The following is a 14,089-nucleotide window of genomic DNA, read 5'->3' as shown; positions in this document are numbered from 1 at the left end:
TTTAAAAGTTATTCTTTTTTACACAGCCTCAATGAAGAGTAATTATTTTCATTAAGATACATACACAGTATTTTTGTATATTATAGAATTACTAACAACAATGATTTAAACAAAATGACCAGAAAATTAAAAGTAACTATCAGGCTATAACTGGTTTCAAAACTAAAGAACCCTGACCTTCATAACCATTCAGTGACCTAGCTGTTAGGCCCCTTTAAACAAGAAGCATCATCATCATAACCATTCTCTTTTGTCATGGTGATAGGGGAGGGTTCTTGTTACAATTTTCGAAAGTTTCTGGATACTTGTTGGCTGATCCTCACTTGCTTATTATTTTTTGTATTGATGAAAAGCATGCTTATTTCACAAACAGCATTATGCTTTTGCTGAAAGTCTGAATATAACTTATTTAAGAGTTATGTACTAATTAACATATTAACAGTTAATGTAATATGCAAATGAAACCTAAAGTTGGCCTTCAGAGATCAAAATCTGTCAAAACTGCTTCAATTTTATTCACTTCAATAAGTATTCAGAGAGTATTATTTATGCATTCCTAATTCTGAATGTTCCTTAGTTTTGATGCTAAGGATAGATTACTATAAATATTACCTAGTGAGGGTAACAGTTTTGAATCTCTGAAGTACATTTTCCTTAGCAATGTAGGGTGTAGAAATTTGATGGAAAAATATGTGCATGGAGCATTGATAGCTATCTATTATATTTTAATGCTGAATATCAATAATCACATGCATCTATAGTAATTTAAACAGAATGTATGTTAAGACCCAGTCTGAGATGTAGTATCTGGAGGAATACAGTACTGAACTATTGATCAGTGACTTTTACATATCCACGTGAAAGAAGGAAGACTATTTAGTGTCTGTAGAAGCTTTGTAGAGAAGTGTCTACACTGGCAAGCATACGCTCGCCAACCAGGAGCTCGCCTTAAGCAACACTTCACTCGTTCAAAATCTGGCATGTTGGTCCTTAAGAAGAGATAATCTGTTTCTTCTAGCCACCGGAAGTTGTTGAAAGTTGTTATAGTAAAATCGCAAGTTGTGCAGTGCAAATTGCTGCATGACCTATGACAATGAAAAAATAAATTATTAGGTATTTCATGTTCCTACTTTATGAAACCATGTTTCTTAATCTACAGTGAAGCACAGGCAGAGTGTACTAACTTAAGATCATTCTACATAAGAGGTGGAGGAGGAGTAGTAGAAGTAGTAGCAGCACAGTAAAACCTTATTAATCCAGACCTCATTGAAGTTGTGAAACTGCAGAAAGCAAGGTTTTAAAAGAGGCTGGAAATGAAGAGTTAGCTCCAGGACTATTAAGATTGTTTGCTCTCTTTCGTGGAGACACACTGCTGTCAGTTTCCATTAAGCTGTTGTATCAAACATGTCTTATTTTTTGTATTCTACAGTATTGTATTTTACTGAATTTTAACATGTTATCATTGTCATTGAGTGAGCCCCTTTCTGGACAGAAATGTACATACAAGGATCTTTCTATTCATGAGAAATTAGCAGTAATTGAAAAACTTGAAAAGGATATGTGTGATACTCATATTTGAACAGAGCACAGAATTGACTGTCTGACATTAGGAAGAAAAAGAATGAACTGTTAACAGTTGCAAAAATGTAGGCTAATGTGGAAAAAGAAAACTGTGAAGTGACATAAATGAGAAAGCCTGTAGAATGAACTCTAGATAATGCTATGTACAAGTGATTTACAAAAGTCGAGTGCATTGGCAGTCAAAAGAACTGATATTCAAGCTGTAGTGGAAAGACTGGCAAACAGTTATGAATACATTTTTTAGTGAGTTCAGGCTGGCTTTTCACATTTGAATTCACCCTAACAAAGCAGATAATGTTTTTAGGCCTATGTCCTTTAAATGTACCATAGTAAACATGTTATGTTGCCATAAACAGTCTCTTTTCCCTTCTGTTTTGTTTTGTGTTTCACCAACTTACACAGATCTTATCATGATGATAAATAGGACAGGGCTAGTAGGACTGGGAAGAAATTGTCTGTGCTGTTAATTGAGATTCATTAACTTGGCCTGGTGTGAAAATGGAAAACTCAAAGAAAACCATCTTCACAGCTGCCGACAGTAGGGTTTGAACTCACTCTGCTGTTCTTTTAGATTATTTCAGTAAGTCTGGGCTTCTGTTAATGTGGGCAGCTTATCCCCCCAATTAGACTGGATTAATGAGGTTCTACTATAGTAGTTTGGTGTGTATACTGTGAACTACCAAGCAAGTGGCTGCGCGGTTTGGATCATGTAGCTGTCAGCTTACATTTGGGAGTTAGTGGGTTCGAACCCCACTGTTGGCAGCCCTGAAAATGGTTTCCTGTGGTTTCCCATTTTTATACCAGGCGAATATTTGGGCTGTACCTTAATCAAGGCCACAGTTGATTCTTTCCCACTCCTACCCTTACCTGCCCCATTTGTTTGTGCCTGTGGGACGTAAGAAAGACGTTAACTAAAGCAAGGATTGTGAAAAAAGTGGTCATGGATAGGGTTACCATACGTCAGCATTTATGCAGGCATGACGCTGTTGATAGTGATTCGCCAATCAAATGGGGACCCTTTGTTGCTATTCAACAGGAATAGGCTGTGTGCTGGTACCAGATTGCACCCTTTCCCTTACTACTATCATAAGTCATATCATTCATTTCATCTCATTAACTCCTTTGATGAGATGGGCATCAGGAAGGGCATCCAGTCGTAAAAACTTGCTACGAAGATTCATCTTGCTTCATACCCGGCCCCATAGAGAAACGAGACAAGGGTTAGATTTACACTTGTTACTGCAACCTTACCAAAAGGAACACAAAACAACAAATGAAAACAAAACACAATACTTACCGTAAGGGCAGTAGCACCAAATACGAAGCGTGGAGGGCAAAACAGGGAGTTAAAGGGCAAGATCTTACGTTAACGTTTGACAGGTTGCCAGGTCAATATTACTAACTACTAAATAACAGATGAAATAAAATTGTAAATAAGATGTTTACTTAAAAAAAAAATTCATAGCATTTATAGTTAAATTAAATACTTCCTTTCTTTAAAAAAAAGGGTAAATAACTTTCTTTCAAAGTACTTAACATTTAAATATATTAATTGAATTCATTATAACTTACAATAAAAGGTTCCTACTTTCCAAAATTAAATAATTAAAGAAGCAATAAGGTAAATAAATGAATATTAGATCACTAAATTGTACTAACTCAAATTAGTAGCAGAATTATAATACAGAAGAGGTTTACAAGCTTGGATAAACTTACTGTGAACAAATCCTCTTTAAAAATATTTATTTTCAATTTTAGGCTTTAAACTTCAAAGTATACCTTTGTAAATAAATTAATTAATGGCCAATAATAATGAACTTGTTGCAACAAGGTTTCAATCTTCCTTTTGTCAATCACTAGACAATACACACCATACACACGAACCCGAAATATGTGGCAAGAAGTACCAATATTACAAAATAAATTAATGAAACGATCCAAATGTTAATAACTAGGAATCAGAAAAATATTCCCCAAATTCATACAATATTACAAGGGGAAGGAAAAAAAAATTATGTTCCACAATGTAAACAGAAGAACAACACACGCTAAAGGTCAGCTAGCAACTCACAACCCAAGCTATTAAATTTTATTAATAATAGGCAAGGCGTGCTAAAAACATTAGCGTTCACCAGATAATAAAAATTAGGCTAGTGACGTAACAAAGCAAGAAGAAAACAAACTACGTAAGAATAAGGTATGTGAGCGTTAATCACCTCAAAGTTCATGAACTGGGTAAAGAATTTTCAGATTTCTACCACCGAGAGGCTACCGACATGAATAATAATAATAAAATTATAATTACATGTATCATAAGATTTAAATTCTTAGGATGTGGCATTTCATATAAGAAATAATTTTACAAAAGACCAAGATGGTCGTTATTAAGTTAACTATGAGGTGGCCTTGGAAGCACGACAATGAGCACATAAGATAAGACCAAACGCGGAAGATATCGGTAAGAAAAGGATTACATAGCAACAAGACACAATTTGGAAAATCACACGAAATCAGACAAAAATCAGAGCACGCATTTCAAAATCAGGGAAAACTGGCAGTGAGAGAAACACACACCAATAATAAATAATAATAATAATAATAATAATAATAATAATAATAATAATAATAATAATAATAATAATAATACGAACAACCAAAACAATATTCACACTGAATATGGAGCAGAAAACAAAACGTACAACAATCTCAATATTAGCAAGGTTAGAATAACATAATGCACATATGCTAACACCGCGAGTTTCCAATTCACCTCGTAATTAAATTTACATATCACTTTTACATGAGAATTTTATCAATAGTGATTTAATTTTTCAGTTGGCTACTAAATTTTCAAATACCGGGTATATAGTCCAGATTTAATTCCCACAACATTGGCGATAACTCGAGGTAGGCCTAAAATTAAATAACAGTGAGAACGTTGGTTCGTAAACGGACAAGTTAATGTTTTCGAAAATTCCAAGACGACGGTTGTAAACAATGTCTCCTCCAAATAATCCACTGAAGTTGGCGTTGCTCCAAAATAATTTTTGAATAAATATTACTTACATGCTGGTGGTTTTGTATCCGAATTAGTGTAATCCTTTATCACAAACTTACACCAGAAACATGTTTTCAGAGGTAATCTGCCTGCTTGGGACGCAGGCCACAGTCAACACTCACACAGTAGAAATAAAAGAATTAGCAAAATACTAAATCACAATCACTAGAGGAACATAAGATAGAAAACGTATTTAGGCATATTGCCTACTCAATCTCCCGCCTAACCGGGAGTATCCAACTCCATTTCGCCACTTTTCAAAGTCTTTTAAGGAGCAAGGCTAATGGCGTCCATCTCACAGCTCGCTCAGAACAAGACTCCCGCTCACTAGTTGACGAGACAGAAAAAACAACTGCAGAGCGCTCCATTCAAGAGAGACTACGCATGCTCAAGTCAAGGATTTGCTTATTGTGCCAATGAGGAAAATAGAAGTTATTGACGTAATGGTAAAAAGATGCATTTTAAATAGGCACAGTTCAGGCACATAAATTAACGGCAATTCAAACAATGGCCGAGAATGGCAGATAAAGTCCTGACACACAAATACATATGTCCAACAAATGAGGGTATCGTAAATTATTGTCTCACTTGTAATGTGCAATTTCCTTTGAAAATGGTTACATCTTCTTTACTTTATACTCCAACATGACTGTAGTTGAGGGCATGCAATTAAATTATTATATAAAACCTTAATATTGCTTTTAGTCTTAAGTTTGGGATATCTCATCATTAACTTCTCATAAATGTTATACCTCTAGGACATGATAATTGTAAACAATCTCTCTCTCTCACTCTCTCACTTTCTTGCTCTCTCTCCCTCTAGCTTTTATTCCACAGGGTTGTGAGGTCAGCTTTCCTTATTCTCCTCCTCCACTTTGTTCTGTCAATGACATAAACCTAGGAGAGATCGCATTGTCGTATGTCCCGGTAATTACATTCATCTTCCTCATATTAGTAAAAGGTGATCTTATATTCTCTCATCAAACACTAGACTACACTTACCCTTTTACAGGCAAAAGTTCATATTTGTTCATAATCAAAGACACAACACAATTTGTCTTCTAGACCAATACCATCTCCACGGAACACCTTACCTCAGAATTTCAATTCAGCCAATCACAATTCATTAACTAGATCGCTTACTACATGGTGAACCCCTTTTTTGTCTCACTATGAATACAGGAAAACAAGGCATGTGATAACAAGCACTTGCACAAACTCAACTGGTACAGCAGCTGGTGAGCAAAACGTGACTCAATGGAGCCATCTGATGAGCAGTATTACAGAAAAATAATAATCACCATTACATTCAGAGATAAATAAATGACCTATAATTGAATTTTGGTGCAATTTTATTTGTTTGAACCCAAGAATTTCCTGAATTATTTGTGATCCCAAGGTTGAGTAACACTCTGTGCAAGACCCTCAAACTTGCCTTCAGTTTGTGGTAAAGTTTGGAGTTGAATTTGAGTGAGCCAAATAAAGTTGTGCTAATCTGAGGATGGTTGAAGCACCTATTTGAAGCATCAGAGCCATCTTTCAACTTCTCTGCTTAAGGGAATGGTAACACTCACATCATGTACCCAAAAATTCTGAGGAATTTAGGATGAATGAGTTTATTTTGTGTGTCTTACACATTCTGATATTGATATGTAAATTGGCCAGGAGATCACTAAGATTGTTTGGCCGTCAGAAGGCTGTTGCTCGCTTAGCATCACCCAGGTGACACGCGTAGAGTATCTCCGGGTTAAACCTACGGACGTGAGCAACAACCCAAACAAAACTAGAGTGACATGTTTCCACTTATGCAATAAGCTAGCTAATCGTGAACTAGAAGTGTACCTGGGTACAAATCGCTTGACCCACACTAATGAATCAACTATCTGGGAATCATATTAGATAGGACCCTCTCCTTCAAGAAACACCTGAAGAAAACGGCTGAAAAACTGAAGTCTAGAAACAACATACTTCAGAAATTGTGTGGCACTACATGGGGTTCGTCAGTCGACACTTCATGCACCACCGCCCTCAGTTTGGTTTACTCAGCAGCTGAGTACTGTTCTCCAGTGTGCCTCAATAGCAGCTATACCAAACTTGTCGATGTCCAATTGAATCAGGCAATGAGAATTGTATCTGGCACAGTAAAATCAACACCTACATTCTGGTTACCAGCACTGAGTCACATTACACCAGTGGAACTCAAACACAAACACACCTTCCTCCGGGAGTATAAAAAGATAAATGCAAACGACCAGCTACCAGTACACCAGGACATCATTGCTGCTGAAGCCAGACGTTTACGTTTGCGGAACCCCTCCTCCGGACAGCGAGACACCTGGTGAACAATAATTTCAACCTCTTGCAAACCTGGAAAGAAGAATTGGTAAAAAACATTCCATGTCAGCTGCAAGACATCACAAGCACCACAACACCACCAAGTGGCTTTCACCTACCCCGGAAAACGTGGTCAACGCTCTACATTGATTTCAGTCTTATCATGCTTCCCATGTTAGTGCATTTCATTCTGATGTTTTCTGTAGTTCATCTGAAGTGATTAAGTGAATTGATGACTATGGCTGAAGCAACACCAACCGCGTGACATGTACCTCGGAAGTTAACTACTCTTGAGAAAGCTACTTGTACAACCACACAGTGAAGGCAGATAAAAAGTAGCCAAAGTGGTGGAATATTGTGACTTTTTAAAGGAGAACTACCACTTGATGTTCCTACTCAGCAAATTTATAGGACAAGCTCCTAATTATAGGAAAAAAAATCACTGAATGGAGAATCAAATGATTTAGTGCAGATCTCCCAAATATCAGAAAATACTGTTATATTTATTGAGCAATGCTATCGTGTGTTAATTACGTAACCCAACGTTCTGTATAACTTGACAAGCACTACTTTTCTTCCGTTTTTAAAAAAATTCCCTATTTGATTTTTGCTGGTCAAGCAGAACTTGAAAATAATGTAGTCTGTTAATAGCCAAGCTGTAATACTGTAATTTCTAACATTGCCTAAATAGTGCAAACAATATAGGTACATTTTAGTTACAGTACTGTATTATTGTAACTACAGTACTGTACATATCTATGCGCTTGAATATATGCATGTTTTCGTGTTCTGTTCAGAGATTTGTTATGGTATTATATTTAGCCCTAATTCATGGAAATGTCAAATGAAATTGGTGACATATTCTTTTTGTTTTTGTTTTGGTAATTGCACATACCTGATTCCCCCTTTCAGAAATTGCTGATGAAAGGTAAGTAGCCCCTGTCACTCAACACTCACATTCCCCTCTATTCTTGTTAGTCATTAGCAGGTTTGACTGAAGACTGTTCTTTATTGTAAGCTAAACTTTGAGTTCATTGTCGGTAGAGTTTCTCAGTTCACACCTTGATTTACAAGTGTTGTGTTGTGTTGTCTGTGCAATTGAAAATGCTGAAGGAGAAGAAAAGAAATGAATGTGACAATGGAAATGTAGCACAGCACAAAGCTACATAGCGACCCTCCTGTATTTAAGACAGTTGGGGTAATGGCTCCGGTTCCCCTCTGGATGAACCACTATAATAATGGAAAAAGAGATCCGAAATAGAGTCATGGTGTGTGGAAAGAGCATGTAGTGATAACTTAAATGAAAGGTGGCAAATACAAGAAGGTGAGTGAGCTCCTTTATTTGTAGTTTAGGCAGCAAGGGGAAGAAGTTAAACCCATTCCAGGACCTATTTTGCAAGATAAAGCCCTCAAATTTTGTGAGGAAGTTCAACAAGGGGAGCCTGGATTTAATGCTAGTATTGGCTGGCTCGACAGTTGGAAGAAGCGCTACCGCATCAGACAGTTAAATACTTGTGTCGATAATATATTTGCCGACTTGGACAATGTTAATAAATTCAAGGAAAATTTCCACAGACTAACTGAAAAGTAGGGTCTATCTGGGGATCAAGTTTACAACTGTGATGAGTTTGGTCTGAATTTTCGAATGCTGCCTTTGGAAACCTTTACATCCAGGGAAGAAACATTGGCCCCAGCAATAAAATAAATAAGGAGAGAGTTATAATCTTGGCATGCAACAATGCAATAGGCAACCGTAATTTCAAACTAGCATTCATTGGCAAATCAAAAAAATCCTCGGTGTTTAAAAATGTCCTCTAATGAGACTGACAACTTCTATGATCTGCCTATTGGTATAGGAATCAGTCAAATGCATGGGTGAATGGAGCCAGTTTTTAAGGTCTGCTTTTATAAGGAGTTACTGAATTGACTAGGGGTACTAGTTCTGGCTGACTTGACAAGTGGAAGGAGCGCTATGGCATAAGACAGTAAATGCTAGCGGGAGAAAACTACTTTCCTACACTAGAAAAGATTTTTTTTTTTTTTAAACCCTGCCAAGGAAAGCATCTCTCATTCTTGATAATGCCTCATTCCATCCTGATGTGGAACAGTTACAAGACAAATATATAAAAGCCATGTTTCTCCCTCCTAACGTGACATTGGTGTGTCAACCAATGGACCAGGGCATTTTGGAAGCATTGAAGAGATACAGACGAGGGACCGATGACCTCGCTGTTAGGCTCTTTTAAACAACAAACATCATCATCGAGATACAGACTTAAACTTCTCTATTCTATTGTCTGAGCCATGGAGGAAGGGTGTGACGTGATCAATGCATTAAAGAAAATAGACCTGTTGGATGTAGTGGGGGGGATATCTGAATCTTGGAATGATACAGAGCATATAAGCCTTGTTTGTTTATGGAGAAAGTTGCTGGATTATTTAGGGAACTAGTTTCAAGAGAGAGAAAACAGAGAAACAGTGGACTTAATAATAATAATAATAATATTTATTTGGGGCATCAACCTAGAAAGATATTTTGCCCCTATTTACACCATATGTGAGGAACCTGCATGTATTTTGTATATGGCAGAAGTGTAAAGTGTTGAATGTGACGAAAGGAATGTTACGGACGACACAAATACCCAGTCCCCAGGCCAGGGATATTAATCATTTACAATTTTAAAAAACCTGACCCGGCCGGGAATCGAACCCGGGGCCGCCGGAATAGTGGACTTACTGAAGAAAATTTCAGGCTATGAAGATGTTACTGGGACACTGGGGAGTGGATGGGGCAGGATAAAAACTGTGAACTTTTAGATAGTACAATACTAATGAAAGAGAAAGGAAATCCTGTGTGATGAAGCTGCACGACGAAATGAGTGCGAGAGACAGTCGAACGCATCATGACATTTTTTGTACAAAGACTTAGTCATTTCTTCAGTTTTGTATGAGTTTCTTTTACATTTTTAATAATAATAATAATAATAATAATAATAATAATAATAATAATAATAACAATAATAATAATTGTATGGCCTCAGCTACCGTGTGCAGACATTTCAATTTGATGGCTGGCTGCTCGTCAATTTCGACGTTCCGTTTTACTCTAGGCACACTAGATGGCAGACCGAGTAAACCTAAACTCTCTTGGGCGCCTATGGCTGAGATTTAATGAATTTTGTCGGGTAAACAACAAATGTGTCACCAGAGATCTTTTACGTGTCGACATCGTACGTCATGGAATGTCGAATGGACTTTTTTTCCGCCCTTCAAAAATCCGACTGCCTCTGTCGGATTTGAACTTGCTATCTTGGGATCCAAAGGCTGACACTCTACCACTGATCCACAGAGGCAGCTATTTTTAATAATCACTGAATAATTAATAATTATTTTTAATAATTATTTTAGCATATGTTGTATTTTTGTGTGTCCTGTATTGTGCTAAAACTTTCATTCGAGTAATATGCAGTAAAATATTACGGGTTGTTAATAACTTCCCTCTGGTTCCGTAAAACTCAAGATTTTGGAAATTAAAGAAAATAGACATGTTGGACGTAGTGGGGTGGATAGTAAAATACTAATGAAAGAGAAACGAGATCCTTTGTGATGAAGCTGCACAAAGACGAAATAAGTACGAGAGACAGTCGAGCATCATGACATTATTTGTACAAAGAATTAGTCATTAGAATGAAGTAGAGTTTGCAGGGCTCTAATGTATTAAGTAATATAAGTTGTTTCAACGCCGTAGAAATTCAGTAAGAAGTACAAGCAGCATGCTTGTATTTAATTGAATTTTAAGATAATTTGCCTTCCTCTGAGGCTAGAAAGTCCTTCATATGATGTCTACATCAGATAGGATATCTAAGCATATATGCTCAAAAGGGATTATAGCAGTGTGAAGTATAAGACTGTTATGGTGAACAAATACTTCAGTTTGATAAACACAGGAACAAAATATAATATCATGTAGCAGGAGTTTCCCCATAATTCTCCTTGTACATGACTAATATCTTGATCTGCTAGTATTTTTATTGACTTAATGTGAGAAAAAATCTATTGTGTAGAATTATGATTCTCTATGTACATTTTTGTCACATTACCGCAACATGTATGCAAGAGTGCCACAAACATCTACAGCACCATCTTTAAATTTCCTCTATTCCTTTTTATTTGTATTAAATAAATAATGCTCAGACATAGCTCAATTCACTACTTTTCAGTTCAGTCTCTTTGGTTGGCAGTACTGCAGAAATGAACACTTAAGTGGCACTCTTCTCCTTCCCCTACCTCTACTACCCTATAACGCCAACAGTCAACAAAACTAGTGCCCACAGTCAAGGATCTATTTATAGGGGAGGTCCATGGGGTTTAGACCCCTTTTGAAATTTGCTCCGATGACCTTCGATGTTAGGCCCCTTTAAACAAGAAAGAAATTTCCTCAGTCTTGTGGAAAGTTTGATGTAGGCCTATTTGTGAATATTTTACATTGCAAGCTGAAGTCACTAGTTGAACAACATCCGCTAGAATTGACATCTGAAAAATCAAATATATAAATCACACAACCTATAATGAAAATGATCTGCTGCCTGTTTCCAGTCATTCGGCCGAGCTGAGTGGCTCAGACGGTTGAAGAGCTGGCCTTCTGACCCCAGCTTGGCAGGTTCGATCCTGGTTCCGTCTGGTGGTATTTTAAGATGCTTAAATATGTCAGCCTCGTGTCGGTAGATTTATGGGCACGTAAACAAACTCCTGAGACGAAGTTCCAACTCCTCGGCGTCTACGAAAACCGTTAAAAGTAGTTATTCCAGTCATTTGTCTGGGTCAGGAATAGAATGAATGTAGCCCCCATCTAGCGGCAAGGCTGCTGAAGCCTGTTGCACTCCTCTGGAGGAAATATTAATGACTGAGAGATGAAATGAAATTAAATGATATTGGAGAGTTTCGTTGGAATGGAAGATGGCAGGGAAAACCAGAGTACCCAGGGAATATCCTGTCCTGCCTCAGCTTTGTCCAGTACAAATCTCACATGGAGTGACTGGGATTTGAACCACGGAACCCAGCGGTGAGAGGCCGGCACAGTGTCGCCTAAGCCACGGAGGCTCACAGCCTATAATAAACATTTCATTTATACGGCATCTTAGAAATTATTATAAACTTCAGTCAGCAGTCTACAGTGAGTTGGATAGGAGCAAGATAGCATACCTTTTTATTTCTTATTCATTTGATAGTATGCAAATAAGAAATAGTATTATCAGGCTTACCAATAGTCATATTTAAGTAAATCCCCTACTGCAACTAAGTAATGGTAATAATAATAATGATAATTCAGCAGTGCTCACTCAGTATTAATTTGTATGTCCTATCACATCCCCTTGAAGATAATTATTCAGAATTTGCAAAATTTAGCCAAAATATCAACTCTTAGCAAATTCATATCATTAGACTATAATGGCATTGACTAGCTATCTGTACTTTCTTCAGTACCAACTGAAGAAATTGGTAAAACCATGTATATACTGAGATTTCATGTGTGCATCATTATGAAAATGTATGGACTGAAATGTAAGAAACTGGTATTAAATCTGCTGTTGATCACTCACGAAATATATATTACACATGGGGCCTATTGACCTATTTTCTTTACTGCCAGATAACATGCAGTAAAACAAAATTATGTATAATAAAAAGCTGAATAATTAACATAAGATCTTATTTTTCTACAGTTATGTGGTTATCAGTGAAATGATAACTTACTGCACTTCAGTTTGGCAACCATTATGAATACAGTTTAATTCTACAATTAAGTCATGCATAGAAAGAGGATTTGTTCTCTTTTCAATTAATTTGCCTGGTCAATAGAAAAAAGTGGAATTATCATTAGTTTTATCTTGGTTGACGTAAATGATAGATGGATATCCAAAAATATTTAGCCTCTTCATTCAATGTTTTTGACTATGGTTTTACAACACTAATAGTTACGTTTATTATATTGCTATCATTATTAGGAATAGATTTTACATAAACCTTTGATTTCCAATAGTTGATAAACCAGACATTATGTCTGCTCCACCCAGAAACACTGGGAAACACCTTGTGGGTGATTTTGTGCCTGGAATATTGTTAACATTGTTGACTGTATTTGAATCTTCGTTCTTGACATCTGGGATGATGTCATCCAAGGGCAGTGTATCATCACTGAAAACAATGCCGTTGAAACCGTTACAAGCTACGCTAGTGGCTGACAGTTCTTAAATTTACCAAGTGTAAATGAATATTAACCTGACTTACCTGAAAGAAGAATTAGGAGAGGTGATTTTCACCTCCAGTTTCTTGACGTTCTCTCCATTGTTATGTTTAATAAACTTGTTTTCTACTTCCTCCAGTAAGTCGTCTAAATCTTCATCCATGCCGACGCTCTCAGCGACGAACGCTTATATGAGATCACAAACAGCTGATATTCATTTACAGCACGCTATTTGGTTACCATGACAACAAATGACGTCACTTTTCAGACCTGTCCTACATGCAGGTAGGTTTCCGTTGACCCATCGGAGTAAAGCGCGAGTGGTACGACATGGCTCGTCCAGTTTCTCATTAACTTGGAGAGGCCGGTGGTTCAGGCACCGGTCCAGAAATAATTTTCTATAAATAGAATCGGGAAGAAAACGACGTTCAGGGACTGGAATTCATTGATAGCTGTTATAACGCGCACGCTGATCTAATTACTAGGTTTAATTACATTTCGAAACAAATACTGAAAAATAAAAGCAAAGTTATTTGAGAAAAAATGAAATGGCGTATGGCTTTTAGTGCCGAGTGTGTCCGAGGACTAGTTCGGCTCGCCAGATGCAGGTCTTTTTTTTATTTGACTCCCGTAGGCGACCTGCGCGTCGTGATGAGGATGAAATGGTGATGAAGACGACACTTCCGTGCCAGCGAAATTAACCAATCAAGGTTAAAATTCCCTACCCTGACGGGAATCGAACCCGTGATCCCTGTGACCAAACGCCAGCACGCTTACCATTTAGCCATAGAGCCGGAAGTTGATACTGCCGCTTTCAAGGGTAAATGCAGCAGGGAAGAATGTCCCTTTCTATGTAAACCTAGGTATGTCTT

The 14,089-nt window shown here is 37.2% G+C and overlaps 1 protein-coding gene across 1 annotated transcript; it reads right to left on the bottom strand.

The window, feature by feature from the left end:
• Nucleotides 1–213: 213 nt before the first annotated feature.
• Nucleotides 214–13,552, bottom strand: LOC136876944 (cilia- and flagella-associated protein 418). Its single transcript, XM_067150709.2, has 3 exons — nt 13,262–13,552; nt 12,998–13,168; nt 214–1,085 (listed from the first exon to the last, which is right to left on the bottom strand). The coding sequence occupies exons 1-3, from the start codon at nt 13,378–13,380 to the stop codon at nt 836–838; spliced, it is 540 nt and encodes a 179-aa protein (XP_067006810.2). The 5' UTR covers nt 13,381–13,552; the 3' UTR covers nt 214–835.
• Between the last annotated feature and the right edge of the window lie 537 nt (nt 13,553–14,089).

The sequence above is a fragment of the Anabrus simplex genome, chromosome 7 (assembly GCF_040414725.1).
Source record: "Anabrus simplex isolate iqAnaSimp1 chromosome 7, ASM4041472v1, whole genome shotgun sequence".
Taxonomy (NCBI): Eukaryota; Metazoa; Arthropoda; class Insecta; order Orthoptera; family Tettigoniidae; genus Anabrus; species Anabrus simplex.
This window is presented reverse-complemented; position numbering and strand designations above follow the sequence as displayed.

Coding starts and splice junctions, on each gene's coding strand:
- LOC136876944 (XM_067150709.2), bottom strand. CDS start 13,380: ATGGATGAAGATTTAGACGACTTACTGGAGGAAGTAGAAAACAAGTTT. Junction 13,169..13,261: donor TCTCCTAATTCTTCTTTCAG/GTAAGTCAGGTT, acceptor CATTGTTTTCAG/TGATGATACACTGCCCTTGG. Junction 1,086..12,997: donor TCAACTATTGGAAATCAAAG/GTTTATGTAAAA, acceptor TCATTGTCATAG/GTCATGCAGCAATTTGCACT.